The following is a 22,075-nucleotide window of genomic DNA, read 5'->3' as shown; positions in this document are numbered from 1 at the left end:
TTACCCCAGTCCTCAGCAGTCCAATCCCTGTACCTTTTGCAGAATATCAGTCTGTCCCTGATGTTTTTCCTGGAGAGAAGTGGCTTCTTTGCTGCCCTTCTTGACACCAGGCCATCCTCCAAAAGTATTTGCCTCACTGTGCATGCAGATGCACTCACACCTGCCTGCTGCCATTCCTGAGCAAGCTCTGCACTGGTGGTGCCCCGATCCCGCAGCTGAATCAACTTTAGGAGACGGTCCTGGCGCTTGCTGGACTTTCTTGGGCGCCCTGACGCCTTCTTCACAACAATTGAACCTCTCTCCTTGAAGTTCTTGATGATCCGATAAATGGTTGATTTAGGTGCAATCTTACTAGCAGCAATATCCTTGAATGTGAAGCCCTTTTTGTGCAAAGCAATGATGACGGCACATGTTTCCTTGCGGGTAACCATGGTTAACAGAGGAAGAACAATGATTTCAAGCACCACCCTCCTTTTAAATCTTCCAGTCTGTTATACTATCTCAATCAGCATGACAGAGTGATCTTCAGCCTTGTCCTCGTCAACACTCTCACCTGTGTTAACGAGAGAATTACTGACATGATGGCAGCTGGTATTTGTGTCATTCTCAAAATTTTGGACCAAGACTGTACAGTGCCTTCAGAAAGTATTCACACCCCTTGACTTTTTTAACATGTTGTTGCGTTATAGCCTGAATTTTAAATGGATTACATTGAGATTTTTTTGTCACTGGCCTAAACACAATACCCCGTAATGTCAAAGTGGAATCATGTTTTTCTAAATTAACTTTTACAAATTAATAAAAAATGAAAAGCTGAAATGTCTTGAGTCAATGGCCGGGGGGGGGGGGGCTTTACTTGGCTCATCGCGCTCTAGCGACTCCCTGTGACGGGCCGGGCGCCTGCAGGCTGACCTCGGTTGTCAGTTGAACGGTGTTTCCTCCAGTGTGTAGCTGGCTTCTGGATTAAGCAAGCGGGTGTTAAGAAGCGTGGTTTGGTGGGTCATGTTTCGGAGGACGCATGACTCGACCTTCGCTTCTCCAGAGCCCGTTGGGGAGTTGCAGCGATGAGACAAAATCATAATCACAAAAATTGGGGAGAAAAAGGGGGAGGAAAAAATAAATAAAAAATATTCAAAATGATTGACAACTATTATGGCTGCCAAAGGTACTCCCACCAAGTATTAACTCTGTGGTGTGAAGATATACACAATTAAGACGTCTTCGTTTAAAAAAAAACGTATTCATTTAAAACGTTAACTTTCTTTCACTTTGAATATGTGAAACAGGTTGTGTAGATCTAGAGGAAAAAAAGCTGATTTAATGCCTTTTTAGATTTATTTTAAAGGCAATGTCACAACACAAGTCTGTCCCTGACCTCCAACCCTCTAACCTTTAACCCCTGACCTTTAACCTCTGCCCTCTAACCGCTTACCTCTGCCCCCAGGTGAGGAGGTGAAGAACCCTCAGAGGGCCATTCCCATTGGCATCGTGTCGTCTCTCCTCATCTGTTTCGTGGCCTACTTCGGCGTGTCTGCTGCGCTCACCATGATGATGCCCTACTACCTCCTAGATAACAACAGTCCTCTGCCTGCAGCCTTTACATATGTGGGCTGGGAGGGAGCCACCTACGCTGTGGCTGTAGGGTCACTGTGTGCTCTGTCCACCAGGTAAGTAGACATACATCACATATAGACACACACCTAGCCTCACCTAGACAAACTATCCTGTATGTACACACACACACACACATCACCCTGCTGCTGTGATCAGTGAGTTTAGCTCACACCACCAGGTGTGTGTGCGTGCGTGCGTGTTTCTTAGTGGGTATATATTTAACCATGGAGGGTATTTAATCCCCCTGCTGTCTATTAATATCAGTAGAGAGATCTGACAGGTCATATTGTCCCATTAATCTAACAGTTCTATCTATTAATATCGGTAGAGAGAGATCTGACATGCACATTAATGGTTCTGAATGCATTGAGTTGTATTAATATGTCTACTAACTAACAGATATATCTGACAGGTCATATTGAGTTCTATTAACATGTCTACTTCTAAGTTGATTCACACAAGTTCTTCGGCTGTCCCCATAGGATAACCCTTTTCGGTTCAAAGTAAAACATTTTTGGGTTCCATGTAGAATCCTCTGTGGAAAGGGTTCTACATTTAACCCAAAACGGCTCTACTTGGAACCAAAAGGGTTCTACTTGGAACCAAAAGGGTTCTACCGGGAACCAACAAGGGTTCGTCAAAGGGTTCTCCTACGGGGACAGCTGAAGAACACTTTTAGGTTCTAGATAGCACCTTTTTTTCTAAGAGTGTAGTTATAAGCAGTGTCTGTGATAGAACGTCTGTCTAATTGATTAGCTTCTCCTGATATTCCAATATAAAATGTGTTTTATTGAAACCATGATCCCTCTGTCTGAATCGCCTGTTTGATGATTATGAGTGCGTCCCAAAATGGCATCCAATTCTCTTTATAGTGCACTACTTTTCATCAGGGTCCATAGGGCTCTGGTCAACAGTAGGGCACTATATAGGGAATAGGGTGCCATTTGGTCAACAGTAGTGCACTATATAGGGAATACGATGCCATTTGGTCAACAGTAGGGCACTATTTAGGGAATACGATGCCATTTGGTCAACAGTAGGGCACTATATAGGGAATAGGATGCCATTTGGTCAACAGTAGGGCACTATATAGGGAATAGGATGCCATTTGGTCAACAGTAGGGCACTATATAGGGAATAGGATGCCATTTGGTCAACAGTAGGGCACTATATAGGGAATAGGGTGCCATTTGGTCAACAGTAGTGCACTATATAGGGAATACGATGCCATTTGGTCAACAGTAGTGCACTATATAGGGAATAGGATGCCATTTGGTCAACAGTAGGGCACTATATAGGGAATATGATGCCATTTGGTCAACAGTAGGGCACTATATAGGGAATACGATGCCATTTGGTCAACAGTAGGGCACTATATAGGGAATAGGATGCCATTTGGTCAACAGTAGGGCACTATATAGGCCACAGCTACATTACAGGGAGCTACATTACAGGGAGCTACATTACAGGGAGCTACATTACAGGGAGCTACATTACAGGGAGCTACATTACAGGGAGCTACATTACAGGGAGCTACATTACAGGGAGCTACATTACAGGGAGCTACATTACAGGGAGCTACATTACAGCTACATTACAGGGAGCTACATTACAGGGAGCTACATTACAGGGAGCTACATTACAGGGAGCTACATTACAGGGAGCTACATTACAGCTACATTACAGGGAGCTACATTACAGGGAGCTACATTACAGGGAGCTACATTACAGCTACATTACAGGAAGCTACATTACAGGGAGCTACATTACAGGGAGCTACATTACAGGGAGCTACATTACAGGGAGCTACATTACAGCTACATTACAGGGAGCTACATTACAGGGAGCTACATTACAGGGAGCTACATTACAGCTACATTACAGGGAGCTACATTACAGGGAGCTACATTACAGCTACATTACAGGGAGCTACATTACAGGGAGCTACATTACAGGGAGCTACATTACAGCTACATTACAGGGAGCTACATTACAGGGAGCTACATTACAGGGAGCTACATTACAGCTACATTACAGCTACATTACAGGGAGCTACATTACAGCTACATTACAGGGTGCTACATTACAGGGAGCTACATTACAGCTACATTACAGGGAGCTACATTACAGGGAGCTACATTACAGCTACATTACAGGGAGCTACATTACAGGGAGCTACATTACAGGGAGCTACATTACAGGGAGCTACATTACAGCTACATTACAGGAAGCTACATTACAGGGAGCTACATTACAGGGAGCTACATTACAGGGAGCTACATTACAGGGAGCTACATTACAGCTACATTACAGGGAGCTACATTACAGGGAGCTACATTACAGGGAGCTACATTACAGCTACATTACAGGGAGCTACATTACAGGGAGCTACATTACAGGGAGCTACATTACAGCTACATTACAGGGAGCTACATTACAGGGAGCTACATTACAGCTACATTACAGGGAGCTACATTACAGGGAGCTACATTACAGGGAGCTACATTACAGCTACATTACAGGGAGCTACATTACAGGGATCTACATTACAGGGAGCTACATTACAGCTACATTACAGCTACATTACAGGGAGCTACATTACAGCTACATTACAGGGTGCTACATTACAGGGAGCTACATTACAGGGAGCTACATTACAGGGAGCTACATTACAGGGAGCTACATTACAGGGAGCTACATTACAGGGAGCTACATTACAGCTACATTACAGGGAGCTACATTACAGGGAGCTACATTACAGGGAGCTACATTACAGCTACATTACAGCTACATTACAGGGAGCTACATTACAGCTACATTACAGGGAGCTATATTACAGGGAGCTACATTACAGGGAGCTACATTACAGGGAGCTACATTACAGGGAGCTACATTACAGGGAGCTACATTACAGGGAGCTACATTACAGGGAGCTACATTACAGGGTGCTACATTACAGGGAGCTACATTACAGGGAGCTACATTGCAGAGGCTACATTACAGGGAGCTACATTACAGGGAGCTACATTACAGCTACATTACAGGGAGCTACATTACAGGGAGCTACATTACAGGGAGCTACCTTACAGGGAGCTACATTACAGGGAGCTATATTACAGGGAGCTACATTACAGCTACATTACAGGGAGCTACATTACAGCTACATTACAGGGAGCTGCATGACAGGGAGCTACATTACAGGGAGCTACATTACAGGGAGCTACATTACAGGGAGCTACATTACAGGGAGCTACATTACAGGGTGCTACATTACAGGGAGCTACATTAGCAGGATGCTACATTACAGGGTGCTACATTACAGGGAGCTACATTACAGGGAGCTACATTACAGGGAGCTACATTGCAGGGAGCTACATTACAGGGAGCTACATTACAGGAGCTACATTACAGGGAGCTACATTACAGGGTGCTACATTACAGGGAGCTACATTACAGGGAGCTACATTACAGGGAGCTACATTACAGGGAGCTACATGACAGCTACATTACAGGGCGCTGCATTACAGGGTGCTACATTACAGGGAGCTACATTACAGGGAGCTACATTACAGGGAGCTACATTACAGGGAGCTACATTACAGGGAGCTACATTACAGCGAGCTACATTACAGGGAGCTACATTACAGGGTGCTCCATTACAGCTACATTACAGAGTGATACATTACAAGGAGCTACATTACAGGGAGCTACATTACAGGGAGCTACATTACAGGGAGCTACATTACAGGGAGCTACATTACAGGGAGCTACATTGCAGTTACATTGCAAGGAGCTACATTACAGGGAGCTACATTACAGGGAGCTACATTACAGCTACATTACAGGGAGCTGCATTACAGGGTGCTACATTACAGGGAGCTACATTACAGGGAGCTACATTACAGGGAGCTATATTACAGGGAGCTACATTACAGGAAGCTACATTACAGGGAGCTACATTACAGGGAGCTACATTACAGGGAGCTATATTACAGGGAGCTACATTACAGCTACATTACAGGGAGCTATATTACAGGGAGCTACATTACAGGGAGCTACATTACAGGGAGCTACATTACAGGGTGCTACATTACAGCTACATCAAAAGGAACTACAATACAGGGAGCTACATTACAGGGAGCTACATTACAGGGAGCTACATTACAGGGTGCTCCATTACAGGGAGCTACATTACAGGGAGCTACATTACAGGGAGCTGCATTACAGGGATCTACATTACAGGGTGCTACATTACAGGGAGTTACATTACAGGGAGCTACCTTACAGGGTGCTATTACAGGGAGCTACATTACAGGGAGCTACATTACAGGGAGCTACATTACAGGGTGCTACATTACAGGGAGCTACATTACAGGGAGCTACATTACAGGGAGCTACATTACAGGGAGCTACATTACAGGGAGCTACATTACAGGGAGCTACATTACAGCTACATTACAGGGAGCTACATTACAGGGAGCTACATTACAGCTACATTACAGGGAGCTACATTAAAGGGAGCTACATTACAGGGAGCTACATTACAGCTACATTACAGGGAGCTACATTACAGCTACATTACAGGGTGCTACATTACAGGGAGCTACATTACAGGGAGCTACATTACAGGGAGCTACATTACAGGGAGCTACATTACAGGGAGCTACATTACAGCTACATTACAGGGAGCTATATTACAGGGAGCTACATTACAGCTACATTACAGGGAGCTACATTACAGGGAGCTACATTACAGGGAGCTACATTACAGGGAGCTACCTTACAGGGAGCTACATTACAGGGTGCTACATTACAGGGAGCTACATTAGCAGGATGCTACATTACAGGGAGCTACATTACAGGGAGCTACATTACAGGGAGCTACATTACAGGGAGCTACATGACAGCTACATTACAGGGAGCTGCATTACAGGGTGCTACATTACAGGGAGCTACATTACAGGGAGCTACATTACAGGGAGCTAAATTACAGGGAGCTACATTACAGGGAGCTACATTACAGCGAGCTACATTACAGGGAGCTACATTACAGGGTGCTCCATTACAGCTACATTACAGAGTGATACATTACAAGGAGCTACATTACAGGGAGCTACATTACAGGGAGCTACATTACAGGGTGCTACATGACAGGGAGCTACATTACAGGGAGCTACATTACAGGGAGCTACATTACAGGGAGCTACATTGCAGTTACATTGCAAGGAGCTACATTACAGGGAGCTACATTACAGGGAGCTACATTACAGCTACATTACAGGGAGCTGCATTACAGGGTGCTACATTACAGGGAGCTACATTACAGGGAGCTACATTACAGGGAGCTATATTACAGGGAGCTACATTACAGGAAGCTACATTACAGGGAGCTACATTACAGGGAGCTACATTACAGGGAGCTATATTACAGGGAGCTACATTACAGCTACATTACAGGGAGCTATATTACAGGGAGCTACATTACAGGGAGCTACATTACAGGGAGCTACATTACAGGGAGCTACATTACAGCGAGCTACATTACAGGGAGCTACATTACAGGGTGCTCCATTACAGCTACATTACAGAGTGATACATTACAAGGAGCTACATTACAGGGAGCTACATTACAGGGAGCTACATTACAGGGAGCTACATTACAGGGTGCTACATTACAGGGAGTTACATTACAGGGAGCTACATTACAGGGAGCTACATTACAGCTAGTTTACAGGGAGCTACATTACAGGGAGCTACATTACAGCTACATTACAGCTACATTACAGGGAGCTACATTACAGGGAGCTACATTACAGGGAGCTACATTACAGGGAGCTACTTTACAGGGAGCTACATTACAGCTACATTACAGCTACATTACAGGGAGCTACATTACAGGGAGCTACATTACAGGGAGCTACATTACAGGGAGCTACATTACAGGGAGCTACATTACAGCTACATTACAGGGAGCTACATTACAGGGAGCTACATTACAGGGAGCTACATTACAGGGAGCTACATTACAGCTACATTACAGGGAGCTACATTACAGGGAGCTACATTACAGGGAGCTACATTACAGCTACATTACAGGGAGCTATATTACAGGGAGCTACATTACAGCTACATTACAGCTACATTACAGGGAGCTATATTACAGGGAGCTATATTACAGGGAGCTACATTACAGGGAGCTACATTACAGGGAGCTATATTACAGGGAGCTATATTACAGGGAGCTACATTACAGGGAGCTATATTACAGGGAGCTACATTACAGGGAGCTATATTACAGGGAGCTATATTACAGGGAGCTACATTACAGGGAGCTACATTACAGGGTGCTACATTACAGGGAGCTACATTACAGGGAGCTACATTACAGGGAGCTACATTACAGCTACATTACAGGGAGCTACATTACAGGGAGCTACATTACAGGGAGCTACATTACAGGGTGCTACATTACAGGGAGCTACATTACAGGGAGCTACATTACAGGGAGCTACATTACAGGGAGCTACATTACAGGGAGCTACATTACAGCTACATTACAGGGAGCTACATTACAGCTACATTACAGGGAGCTACATTACAGGGAGCTACATTACAGCTACATTACAGGGAGCTACATTACAGCTACATTACAGGGAGCTACATTACAGCTACATTACAGCTACATTACAGGGAGCTACATTATAGGGAGCTACATTATAGGGGGGATTTTGATGTTTGACTCCATGTGTCTTCCTGCTCTATACTAGTTTGACCCTTTTCTTCTCCCCCTTCTTTTAACCCCTCTCCCCCTCCTCCTATGACTCTCACTTCCTCCTCTCCCCCTCATCCTCTCCCCCTCCTCCTCTCCCCTGACTGTCACTTCCTCCTCTCCCCCTCCTCCTCTCCCCCTCCTCCTCTCCCCTGACTGTCACTTCCTCCTCTCCCCCTCCTCCTATCCCCCTCCTCCTCTCCCCTGACTGTCACTTCCTCCTCTCCCCCATCCTCCTCTCCCCCTCCTCCTCTCCCCTGACTGTCACTTCCTCCTCTCCCCCTCCTCCTCTCCCCTGACTGTCACTTCCTCCTCTCCCCCTCCTCCTCTCCCCTGACTGTCACTTCCTCCTCTTCCCCTCATCCTCTCCCCATCCTCCTCTCCCCCTCCTTCTCTCCCCTGACTGTCACTTCCTCCTCTTCCCCTCATCCTCTCCCCCTCCTCCTCTCCCCCTCCTCCTCTCCCCTGACTGTCACTTACTCCTCTCCCCCTCCTCCTCTCCCCCTCCTCCTCTCCCCTGACTGTCACTTCCTCCTCTCCCCCTCCTCTCCCCTCTCCTCTCCTGACTGTCACTTCCTCCTCTCCCCCTCCTCCTCTCCCCTCCTCCTCTCCCCTGACTGTCACTTCCTCCTCTCCCCTCCTCCTCCCCCGACTGACTTCTCCTCTCCCCCTCCTCCACTCCCCTCCTCCTCTCCTCTGACTCTCACTTCCTCCTCTCCCCTCCTCCTCTCCCTCCCTCCTCTCCCCTGACTGTCACTTCCTCCTCTCCCCCTCATCCTCTCCCCCTCCTCCTCTCCCCTGACTGTCACTTCACCCTCTCCCCCTCCTCCTCTCCCCTCCTCCTCTCCCTGACTGTCACTTCACCCTCTCCCCCTCCTCCTCTCCCCCTCCTCCTCTCCCCTGACTGTCACTTCACCCACTCCCCCTCCCCCTCTCCCCTGACTCTCACTTCCTCCTCTCCCCCTCCTCCTCTCCCCCCTCCTCCTCTCCCCCTCCTCCTCCTCTCTACCATATTATTTTCCCCTGTTCCCCCTCACCCCTCTTAAACCTACTATTCCATCCCAATCTCCCTCTCTCCTATTTCTCTTCCTCTCCCTTCCTCCCCCCAGTCTCCTGGGCTCCATGTTCCCTCTCCCTCGTATAATATTTGCCATGTCTCGCGACGGCCTCCTCTTCTCCTTCTTGGCCCGCGTCAGTAAGAGGAAGACACCCATCATGTCCACCATGGCCGCTGGGGTCATGTCTGGTAAGCAGCGTCAGGGGTTAAATTCCCAGAGTTAGAGTTGGTGGGACAGTGGTAGAGAGAGGAGCTGAATGGGGTCGTTGTTTACCGAGCTGTGATCACCATGAACGGAGAGATTAAAGTTCAATAAACCTGGTGTTCAGAGTGCTGTGACCCTTTAGTAGAGTCCATCAGATTGGACCCCAGCTCTGTGGATGATGTGGCACCTGGTGTTCAGAGTGCTGTGACCCTATAGTAGAGTTCGTCAGATTGGACCCCAGCTCTGTGGATGATGTGGCCAAGCAGTTTGCTTTCTGTACTGTGTTTGAACCACACATGGTCAGTTTGTAGTAATGTAGTCACTATTTCAAAAGTCTCAGCCCAGTGATATTTACTTATCTTATCAAGCATAAGAGTGGAAAGAGTGGAGAGGAGAAAGGACAGAGAGTAGAGAGAGGACAGAGAGTAGAGAGAGGACAGAGAGCAGAGAGAGGACAGAGAGCAGAGAGAGGACAGAGAGTAGAGAGAGGACAGAGAGCAGAGAGAGGACAGAGAGCAGAGAGAGGACAGAGAGTAGAGAGAGGACAGAGCGTAGAGAGAGGACAGAGAGCAGAGAGAGGATAGAGAGTAGAGAGAGGACAGAGAGTAGAGAGAGGACAGAGAGTAGAGAGAGGACAGAGAGTAGAGAGAGGACAGAGAGCAGAGAGAGGACAGAGAGCAGAGAGAGGACAGAGAGTAGAGAGAGGACAGAGAGTAGAGAGAGGACAGAGAGCAGAGAGAGGACAGAGAGCAGAGAGAGGACAGAGAGCAGAGAGAGGACAGAGAGCAGAGAGAGGACAGAGAGCATAGAGAGGACAGAGAGCAGAGAGAGGACAGAGAGCAGAGAGAGGACAGAGAGCATAGAGAGGACAGAGAGCAGAGAGAGGACAGAGAGCAGAGAGAGGACAGAGAGCAGAGAGAGGACAGAGAGCAGAGAGAGGACAGAGAGCAGAGAGAGGACAGAGAGCATAGAGAGGACAGAGAGCAGAGAGAGGACAGAGAGCAGAGAGGACAGAGAGCAGAGAGAGACAGAGAGCAGAGAGAGGACAGAGAGCATAGAGAGGACAGAGAGCAGAGAGAGGACAGAGAGCATAGAGAGGACAGAGAGCAGAGAGAGGACAGAGAGCAGAGAGAGGACAGAGAGCAGAGATAATGTATTATACTTTACATTAATGAGTGGATCAAACATTTGGCCTTTCTGACTCTCTCCTCCAGCTATCATGGCCTTTCTGTTTGACCTGAAGGACCTGGTAGATCTGATGTCTATAGGGACTCTGCTGGCTTACACCCTGGTGGCAGCATGCGTCCTAGTCCTCAGGTTAGTACCCTAAACCCTACACCCTAAACCCTACACCCTGGTGGCAGCATGCGTTCTAGTCCTCAGGTTAGTACCCTAAACCCTACACCCTAAACCCTACACCCTGGTGGCAGCATGCGTTCTAGTCCTCAGGTTAGTACCCTAAACCCTACACCCTAAACCCTACACCCTGGTGGCAGCATGCGTCCTAGTCCTCAGGTTAGTACCCTAAACCCTACACCCTAAACCCTACACCCTAAACCCTACACCCTGGTGAAAGCATGCGTCCTAGTCCTCAGGTTAGTACCCTAAACCCTACACCCTAAACCCTACACCCTGGTGGCAGCATGCGTCCTAGTCCTCAGGTTAGTACCCTAAACCCTACACCCTAAACCCTACACCCTGGTGGCAGCATGCGTTCTAGTCCTCAGGTTAGTACCCTAAACCCTACACCCTAAACCCTACACCCTGGAGGCAGCATGCGTTCTAGTCCTCAGGTTAGTACCCTAAACCCTACACCCTAAACCCTACACCCTGGTGGCAGCATGCGTCCTAGTCCTCAGGTTAGTACCCTAAACCCTACACCCTAAACCCTACACCCTGGTGGTAGCATGCGTTCTAGTCCTCAGGTTAGTACCCTAAACCCTACACCCTAAACCCTACACCCTGGTGGCAGCATGCGTCCTAGTCCTCAGGTTAGTACCTAAACCCTACACCCTAAACCCTACACCCTGGTGGCAGCATGCGTCCTAGTCCTCAGGTTAGTACCCTAAACCCTACACCCTAAACCCTACACCCTGGTGGCAGCATGCGTCCTAGTCCTCAGGTTAGTACCCCAAACCCTAAACCCTACACCCTAAACCCTACACCCTGGTGGCAGCATGCGTTCTAGTCCTCAGGTTAGTACCCTAAACCCTACACCCTAAACCCTACACCCTGGTGGCAGCATGCGTTCTAGTCCTCAGGTTAGTACCCTAAACCCTACACCCTAAACCCTACACCCTGGTGGCAGCATGCGTTCTAGTCCTCAGGTTAGTACCTAAACCCTACACCCTAAACCCTACACCCTAAACCCCTACACCCTGGTGGCAGCCTGCGTTCTAGTCCTCAGGTTAGTACCCTAAACCCTACACCCTAAACCCTACACCCTGGTGGCAGCCTGCGTTCTAGTCCTCAGGTTAGTACCCTAAACCCTACACCCTAAACCCTACACCCTAAACCCTACACCCTGGTGGCAGCCTGCGTTCTAGTCCTCAGGTTAGTACCCTAAACCCTACACCCTAAACCCTACACCCTAAACCCTACACCCTGGTGGCAGCATGCGTCCTAGTCCTCAGGTTAGTACCCTAAACCCTACACCCTAAACCCTACACCCTGGTGGCAGCATGCGTTCTAGTCCTCAGGTTAGTACCCTAAACCCTACACCCTAAACCCTACACCCTGGTGGCAGCATGCGTCCTAGTCCTCAGGTTAGTACCCTAAACCCTACACCCTAAACCCTACACCCTGTTGGCAGCATGCGTTCTAGTCCTCAGGTTAGTACCCTAAACCCTACACCCTAAACCCTACACCCTGGTGGCAGCATGCGTTCTAGTCCTCAGGTGAGAGGACAATCATATCTATCAACAGATGACTCCCATTGAAAAGTGATTATCTCCATCTGTAATGTTTCGACTGAGTCTAGTAACCCTAAGAGATAGAAGGAGGATCAGAACCAGTGTGGTGATACTGATGGTCTGCATACACAGCCGGTTAGGAGAATTAACACAGCCGGTTAGGAGAATTAACATGGCAGGTTAGGATCATTAACATGGCAGGTTAGGATATCTAACATGACAAGTTAGGATATTTAACATCGCAGGTTAGGGTAATTAACATGGCAGATTAGTAGGACTAACGCAGCAGGTTAGGGTAATTAACATGGCAGATTAGTAGGACTAACGCAGCAGGTTAGGGTAATTAACATGGCAGATTAGTAGGACTAACGCAGCAGGTTAGGTGAATTAAAGTAGCAGGTTAGGAGAACTAATGCAGCAGATTAGGATAATGAATTTAGCAGGTTAGAAGGATGAGGTTAAGGTTAAGGTTAGGAAAAGGGTTAGGTTAAGGCTATAATGAAACAGTTGTTAACTGTTGTCCCCGACGTCACCACTAGATGGAGCTGTAGGCCTACTCCATCTAGCCACAACGGTAGAAATGTAAACAAACCATCTGTGGTGACAAATCATCAGTATCATAACACCAGAACAAAGAGCTGCAAGTTACGGTCTATGAGCCTCCCCTTCTGAAATTTGAAAGATGTTGACGCCTGCAGAATCATGATTTATCCAAATCACCAGAACTTAATGCCGCTCATTACCTCATGCATCTGGTTGTATCAGGACAGATCTACGCTACCAGTTATGTTGAAGTAGTCTGTCCACCAGAGATTACCTATAGAGTACAATAGGACAGTGGTTCACAAGCCTCTCCTCTGGGACCCCCAGCCGTTCCATGTATTTCACATATTCCAGAACCAGCACACCCGATTCAACTTGTTAATTAATCATCAAACCTTTGAATAGGTAAATCAGGTCAGTTAGTTCAGAGCTACAACAAAATCGTGAAACGTCTGTGGGTCCCCAAGGAGAGGCTAGAGAAACACTGCAATAGGGAATGAGGGTGCCATTTGTGACGCAGATAACCCTCCTCTCTGTTCCAGGTACCAACCAGAGCATCCCAGCTCCTCGGCTTATCAGATGACCAGTACCGTGGAGGAGATGGAGCTGAGTGATGGTATCTCCGCCCCCAGCATGGGCGTCCTGCCTGGTGTAAAGGAACACTTCAGCCTGAAGACCGTCCTGTTCCCTGACAACACTGAACCCTCAGCCCTGTCCGGTTTCTCTGTCAACATCACTGTCAGCCTCATGGGTAAAGGAGGGGACAGGAAGCCACACAGAGACACACACATACACACAGAGACTTTCTCTCACACACATGTATGCAGGCAGGCACACAAACACACGTTCCTCTCCTCTCATTCCTCTCTCCTCTCTCCTCTCATCCCTCTCCACTCTCACCCCTTCCCCATTTCTCCTCTCCTTTCCTCCTGCCCTCCTCTCCTCTCCTCCTGTCCATCTCCTGCCCTCCTCTCCTGTCCTCCTGTCCTTCTCCTCCCTCCTCTCCTCTCCTCCTGCCCTCCTCTCCTGTCATCCTGTCCTTCTCCTCCCTCCTCTCCTCTTCTCCTGCCCTCCTCTCCTGCCCTCCTCTCCTCTCCTCCTGCCCTCCTCTCCTGCCCTCCTCTCCTCTCCTCCTGTCCTCCTCTCCTGCCCTCCTCTCCCCTCCTCCTGCCCTCCTCTCCTGCCCTCCTCTCCTCTCCTCCTGCCCTCCTCTCCTCTCCTCCTGTCCATCTCCTGCCCTCCTATCCTCTCCTCCTGCCCTCCTCTCCTCTCCTCCTGCCCTCCTCTCCTCTCCTCCTGACCATCTCCTCCTCTCCTCTCCTCCTGCCCTCCTCTCCTGCCCTCCTCTCCTCTCCTCCTGCCTGCCTCTCCTGCCCTCCTCTCCTCTTCTCCTGCCCTCCTCTCCTGCCCTCCTCTCCTCTCCTCCTGCCCTCCTCTCCTGCCCTCCTCTCCTCTCCTCCTGTCCTTCTCTCCTGCCCTCCTCTCCCCTCCTCCTGCCCTCCTCTCCTCTCCTCCTGCCCTCCTCTCCTGCCCTCCTCTCCTCTCCTCCTGCCCTCCTCTCCTGCCCTCCTCTCCTCTCCTCCTGCCCTCCTCTCCTCTCCTCCTGTCCATCTCCTGCCCTCCTTTCCTCTCCTCCTGCCCTCCTCTCCTCTCCTCCTGCCCTCCTCTCCTCTCCTCCTGACCATCTCCTCCTCTTTCTCCTCCTGCCCTCCTCTCCTGCCCTCCTCTCCTCTCCTCCTGCCCTCCTCTCCTGCCCTCCTCTCCTCTCCTCCTGCTCTCCTCTCCTGCCCTCCTCTCCTCTCCTCCTGCCCTCCTCTCCTGCCCTCCTCTCCTCTTCTCCTGACCATCTCCTCCTCTCCTCTCCTCTCCTCCTGTCCATCTCCTGCCCTCCTCTCCTGCCCTCCTCTCCTGTTCTCCTCTCCTCCTATAGGTTTTCTGATCCTGGTGTTCAGTATACTAGCAGTACAGGGAGGATTTGCAGTGTGGAACATCGTAGCTCTGACCGTCATCTTCATAGTGTGTCTGCTCCTCACCTTCATCATCTGGAGACAACCAGAGAGCAAGACCAAGCTGTCCTTTAAGGTGTGTATACAATACCTAACCTAACCCCACCAAGACCCAAACCCCACCAAGACCCTAACCCCACCAAGACCCTAACCCCACCAAGACCCTAACCCCACCAAGACCCTAACCCCACCAAGACCCTAACCCCACCAAGACCCTAACCCCACCAAGACCCTAACTCCACCAAGACCCTAACACCAAGACCCTAACACCAAGACCCTAACCCCACCAAGACCCTAACCCCACCAAGACCCTAACCCCACCAAGACCCTAACCCCACCAAGACCCTAACTCCACCAAGACCCTAACCCCAAGACCCTAACACCAAGACCCTAACCCCACCAAGACCCTAACCCCACCAAGACCCTAACCCCACGAAGACCCTAACCCCACCAAGACCCTAACCCCACCAAGACCCTAACACCAAGACCCTAACCCCACCAAGACCCTAACCCCACCAAGACCCTAACCTCACCAAGATAAAGCACATTGGACTCCCAAAACTCTCTCTGTCACTAACATACCAGACTTAAGACACAGACAGTAAACAGACAGCCTGAGAACTTTCCTTTCACTGTACAAGACTCCTAACGAATTTACAATCCACCCCATACTAAAACCCCCAACCCCATACTAAAACCCCCAACCCCATACTAAAACCTCCCACCCATACTAAAACCTCCTACCCCATACTAAAACCTCCCACCCATACTAAAACCTCCCACCCCATACTAAAACCTCCCACCCATACTAAAACCTCCCACCCCATACTAAAACCTCCTACCCCATACTAAAACCTCCCACCCCATACTAAAACCTCCCACCCCATACTAAAACCTCCAACCCCATACTAAAACCTCCAACCCCATACTAAAACCTCCTACCCCATACTAAAACCTCCCACCCCATACTAAAACCTCCAACCCCATACTAAAACCTCCCACCCCATACTAAAACCTCCAACCCCATACTAAAACCCCCCACCCCATACTAAAACCCCCAACCCCATACTAAAACCTCCCACCCCATACTAAAACCTCCAACCCCATACTAAAACCTCCCACCCCATACTAAAACCCCCAACCCCATACTAAAACCTCCAACCCCATACTAAAACCTCCCACCCCATACTAAAACCTCCAACCCCATACTAAAACCCCCAACCCCATACTAAAACCTCCCACCCCATACTAAAACCTCCAACCCCATACTAAAACCCCCAACCCCATACTAAAACCCCCAACCCCATACTAAAACCTCCCACCCCATACTAAAACCTCCAACCCCATACTAAAACCTCCCACCCCATACTAAAACCTCCTACCCCATACTAAAACCTCCAACCCCATACTAAAACCTCCCACCCCATACTAAAACCTCCCACCCATACTAAAACCTCCCACCCCATACTAAAACCTCCAACCCCATACTAAAACCTCCCACCCCATACTAAAACCTCCCACCCATACTAAAACCTCCCACCCCATACTAAAACCCCCCACCCCATACTAAAACCTCCCACCCCATACTAAAACCTCCAACCCCATACTAAAACCTCCCACCCCATACTAAAACCTCCAACCCCATACTAAAACCTCCCACCCCATACTAAAACCTCCAACCCCATACTAAAACCTCCCACCCCATACTAAAACCTCCAACCCCATACTAAAACCTCCCACCCCATACTAAACCCTCCTACCCCCATACTAAAACCTCCAACCCCATACTAAAACCTCCCACCCCATACTAAAACCTCCCACCCATACTAAAACCTCCCACCCCATACTAAAACCTCCAACCCCATACTAAAACCTCCCACCCCATACTAAAACCTCCCACCCATACTAAAACCTCCCCCCCCCATACTAAAACCTCCCACCCCATACTAAAACCTCCCACCCCCATACTAAAACCTCCCACCCCATACTAAAACCTCCAACCCCATACTAAAACCTCCCACCCCATACTAAAACCTCCCACCCCACCAAGATGAAGCACATTGAACTCCCAAATAACCTCATAGCTCTTACCCTTCTGCCCATCTAGACTGTTTTGAAGGATCCTGCCAATTCCACATACTCCTCCCAATTACCCTCTGGAGACGCCCCCTCTCCTGCCAACTCGCCACACCCGAACCCACTGCGATAATCACTGTTCCTCTCCCTTTGTTCTCATTTCCACGGGAGAATCTCAATGACATCCTCCTCGCATCCTGTGCCTTGTTAGTTTAGTAATACATTAACCAGAACTATAAACCTTTTCTTTAATCATCATTCCTGCATTCTGAAAGATGTGTCATAGTGTGTGAACGTTAAAGCATTTGTTGGCTGCACTCTGCGGTCCAACTCATCCCAAACCATCTCAATTGGGTTGAGGTTGAGTGATTGTGGAGGCCAGGTCATGCACTCCATCCATCACTCTCCTTCTTGGTCAAATAGCCCTTACACAGCCTGAAGGTGTGTTTTGGGTCTTGTCCTGTTGAAAAACAAATGATAGTCCCACTAAGCCCAAACCAGATGGGATGGCGTATCTTTGCAGAATGCTGTGGTAGCCATGCTGGGTAAGTGTGCCTTGAATTCTAAATAAATCACTGACAGTGTCACCAGCAAAGCACCATCACACCTCCTCCATGCTTCACGGTGGGAACAACACAAATGCGGAGATCATCCGTTCACCTACTCTGCGTCTCACAAAGACACGGCGGATGGAACCAAAAATCTCAAATTTGGACTCATCAGACCAAAGGACAGATTTCCACTGGTCAAATGTCCATTGCTCGTGTTTCTTGGCCTAAGCAAGTCTCTTCTTCTTATTGGTGTCCTTTAGTAGTGGTTTCTTTGCAGCAATTCGACCATGAAGGCCTGATTCACATAGTCTCCTCTGAACAGTTGATGTTGAGATGTGTCTGTTACTTCAACTCTGTGAAGCATTTATTTAGGCTGCAATCTGAGGTGCAGTTAACTCTAATGAACTGATCCTCTGCAGCAGAGGTAACTCTGGGTCTTCCTTTCCTGTGCTGGTCCTCATTAGAGCCAGTTTCATCATAGCGCTTGATGGTTTTTGCGACTGCACTTGAAGAAACTTTCAAAGTTCTTGAAATGTTCCATATTGTCTGCCCTTCATGTCTTAAAGTAATGATGGACTGTCATTTATTTCTGCTTATTTGAGCTGTTCTTGCCAGAATATGGACTTGGTCTTTTACCAAATAGGGCTATCTTCTGTATACCCCCCCTACCTTGTCACAACACAACTGATTGGCTCAAACGCATTAAGAAGGAAAGAAATTCCACAAATTAACTTTTAAGAAGGAACACCTGTTAATTGAAATGCATTCTAGGTGACTACCTCATGAATCTGGTTGAGAGAATGCCAAGAGTGTGCAAAGCTGTCATCAAGGCGAAGGGTGGCTATTTGAAGAATCTCAAATATAAAATATATTTTGATTTGTTTAACACTTTTTTGGTTACTGACTAACTGACCTCTACATGATATTTTGTATTTGACCTCTGACCCCTTAAGGTGCCCCTGCTGCCATTCATCCCAGTGGTCAGCATGTTTGTCAACGTCTACCTGATGATGCAGCTGGACAGAGGCACCTGGATACGCTTCGCTGTCTGGATGGCTATAGGTAAGAAACAGTTTTCTATAGCAAGTTCATCTCTATAGAGATATCCTCTTCCAATACATTATTAACCCCAGGGCAGTGATTGGGGACATTGCCCTGTGTAGGGTTAGGGTGCCGTGTTTCGGATGGGACGTTAAACCGGTGTCCTGACTCTCTGTGGCCAATAAAGATCCCATGGCACTTATAGTAAGGGTGTTAAACCCAGTGTCCTAATCTGGCCCTCATACCATCATAGCCACTTAATCATCCCCAGCTTCTGATTGGCTCATTCATCCTCCCTCCTCTCCCCTGTAACTATTCCCCAGGTCGTTGCTGTAAATGAGAATATGTTCTCTGTCAACTGACCTGGTGAAATAAGGACTGAAATAAATCAAATACAATAAATAAAATATATCCTCTTCCAAGACATTACATTATTAACCCCTCTGTTCATTGCAGGGTTTGTGATCTACTTTGGCTACGGTATTCACCACAGTGCTGAGGTGGCTCTGGCCTGCTCCTCTCCTGAATCTGATGTGGAGCTGAACGGCTACAAGCCCAGCCACTCACACAACAGGGAGCCCATGTCTCCTGAGAAAGAGGCGTTTCTACATAATGGGCTGGAGGACCGGGGAGAGGAGGACGGAGACTTGTAGAGCGCTAGGACCCAGCAGACACCTGCCATAGCCTGCCCTGCCCTGCCCTGACCAGCCTACATACCACACCTCAACACGCCCCTTTGGAACGTTTGTCTGTCTGGAACCTTTATCAACAGGATAGAACCCTCTTGGAATGAACCGTCTCATTTTGGGATGTACCATGTCGTTTTTTAACAGGGTCCTGAAAAACACCCGGCTTTAGACTTACGCACATGTAGTTTCTCGCAGGTGTTCCTGGGTAGGAAAAACAAATGTCTAATGCAGAAAGAAAAGAGTAGAGAAAGCAGGAGTGATCTACTGCAGAGAGGATATACTGCTGTTCCTGAGGGGTTTCCTACTACAGACAGGAGAACCATACTAACCCAGGGAAACCTAGAGAAACTGAGCAGACATCTTGGATCTTATCCTCCTCCATTTTGGGGAGAGTGTGGGTTGATGTGGTGGGTAGTGTAATGTTGCTGTTAGGGACTGGGTTTGACTGGACCCACTGGGCACACACTGGTTGAATCAACGTTGTTTCCAAGTCATTTCAATGAAGTTACGTTGAATTAACGTGGAATAGACGTTGAATTGACGTCTGTGCGCAGTGGGGAGGCTCTACTAACTGGCACATGGTTCTCTCACAGCTCAGGAAGGATTGAGTGCCATTTCCAATACAGGATTTTATACCCTCAAAGAAACAAAAATACACTTTAGGGGCTTTGTCCTTCTACATGCGAAAGAGATGGTGGTCTCAGCATGACTCTCTGCTTAAATAAAGGTTAATAAAAAGGTGGTGTTATACAATGAACAAAAACACAAATCTGTTGGTTAAAATTCAAATGTATTGGTTGGGGCTAAAGTTATGCATTGAGGTTGAGCACGCCATCCGGGTTGTCACGAGGGAGAGATTTATCACTGAGTCACTCAGATGACTTTTGGAACTGAGTGACTTAGATGGCTAGCCATGGAAACCCTGTCTGGTAGCCATGGAAACCCTGTCTGGTAGCCATGGAAACCCTGTCTGGTAATCTTCAAGATAATCATACTGTTTGATGAGGCATATCTATACTCTCAACACTTTCAGAGTATTGTCAAACTGCTGTCGACACTAGGATATACGCTATGATAACTTCTGTCTGGGAAGGTAGACACTAGGATATACGCTATGATAACTGCCATTAGATCTGCCAAAACCAGGGATGTGATGAACTATATATGTGTGTTTCCTCTGAAACGGTTATCTGGTGTTTAGCATTTTTCTAGTCTGAAGTGTTCCATCCTCCTCTAGCAGGACATAGGCTTGTTGTAAAGTTCTGTGATCTCCCGTCTCACTGTGATGTAGGGAACGTGGATCACCACTAGAGGCCGCTGTGATGTAGGGAACGTGGCTCACCACTAGAGGCCGCTGTGATGTAGGGAACGTGGCTCACCACTAGAGGCCGCTGTGATGTAGGGAACGGGGCTCACCACTAGAGGCCGCTGTGATGTAGGGAACGGGGCTCACCACTAGAGGCCGCTGTGATGTAGGGAACGGGGCTCACCACTAGAGGACGCTGTGATGTAGGGAATGTGGCTCACCACTAGAGGCCGCTGCGTATTACACATCATCAGTAGACCTTCCAGGGGGGTCTCCAACCCTGTTCCCGGAGAGCTTCCTGTAGGTTTTTTGCTCCGACCCCAGTTGTAACTAATCTGATTCAGTTAATCAACCAGCACACAATCATTAGAATCAGGTACATTAGCGGTCCAGGAACAGGGTTGGAGAGATTCACGTCTATAGATTCACATCTGTAGATTCAAGTGATTCAATTCTATAGATTCATGTCTATAGATTCACGTCTATAGATTCATGTCTATAGATTCACGTCTATAGATTCACGTCTATAGATTCACCTCTATAGATGATGTCATCCTATTCCCTTGAAGCCTGGTGATACCAGCCCAATGATTATGAATGGGTGAATAGTAACAGATAATTTGTTCATATTGATAACCAATAGTTGAATATCGATACATGAAATGTGAGTGTTAAAACTGCTAGGTGAATATTGACAGGTGATTCATTGTCACAGTGCTGGTTGCTGTGTGTAACTGCATCCATGCATTTAATGTAAGGCAGTGATTTAATCCCAGGCACGTTGTAGTGTGCTTAAAATTTAAAGGTAATTTTCAATTGAGCAGACATGCAGTGTTTACGGTGAATGTGATCTCCGCAAATGCAGGAGCATTGCCTTTAAAAACGGAGCTCTACAACACGGCTCAGATTGAATCAGGGCCCTTAATACTGCTGTGGTCACTTCTTATAGAAACATGGAAAAGGTTTTATGAATAAGCTGAATGGTCTGGGTGGCGTTTGTTCTTTATAGATTAGTCTAGTATTACATATCTGGCTACATCTTTAAATACCTTTTACTTCTAAACACTTCCAGAAATCTGTTTTATTCTACCCTGGAGGTGGCTGAAAAGATGATCGGTGTCCCTGGAGGTGGCTGAAAGGATGATAGGTGTCCCTGGAGGTGGCTGAAAGGATGATAGGTGTCCCTGGAGGTGGCTGAAAGGATGATAGGTGTCCCTGGAGGTAACTGAAAGGATGATAGGTGTCCCTGGAGGTAGCTGAAAGGATGATAGGTGTCCCTGGAGGTAACTGAAAGGATGATAGGTGT

General features: G+C 48.0%; 1 protein-coding gene across 1 annotated transcript in view; it reads left to right on the top strand.

The window, feature by feature from the left end:
- LOC121557071 (high affinity cationic amino acid transporter 1) overlaps positions 1-21,979 on the top strand; it is a 59,070-nt gene extending 37,091 nt beyond the window's left edge. Inside the window, exons 7-13 of the mRNA XM_041870947.2 lie at positions 1,445-1,667; positions 9,493-9,629; positions 10,860-10,962; positions 13,643-13,851; positions 15,031-15,182; positions 18,687-18,795; positions 19,231-21,979. Coding sequence (XP_041726881.2) covers positions 1,445-1,667; positions 9,493-9,629; positions 10,860-10,962; positions 13,643-13,851; positions 15,031-15,182; positions 18,687-18,795; positions 19,231-19,427 — 1,130 coding nt within the window. The 3' untranslated portion in view covers positions 19,428-21,979. The remainder of the gene's footprint in view (positions 1-1,444; positions 1,668-9,492; positions 9,630-10,859; positions 10,963-13,642; positions 13,852-15,030; positions 15,183-18,686; positions 18,796-19,230) is intronic.
- The last annotated feature ends 96 nt before the right edge of the window (positions 21,980-22,075 follow it).

Source organism: Coregonus clupeaformis, chromosome 34 (assembly GCF_020615455.1).
Source record: "Coregonus clupeaformis isolate EN_2021a chromosome 34, ASM2061545v1, whole genome shotgun sequence".
NCBI lineage: Eukaryota > Metazoa > Chordata > Actinopteri > Salmoniformes > Salmonidae > Coregonus > Coregonus clupeaformis.
Note: the sequence above shows the minus strand (reverse complement) of the source record. Positions and strands in the feature narration are given on the sequence as shown.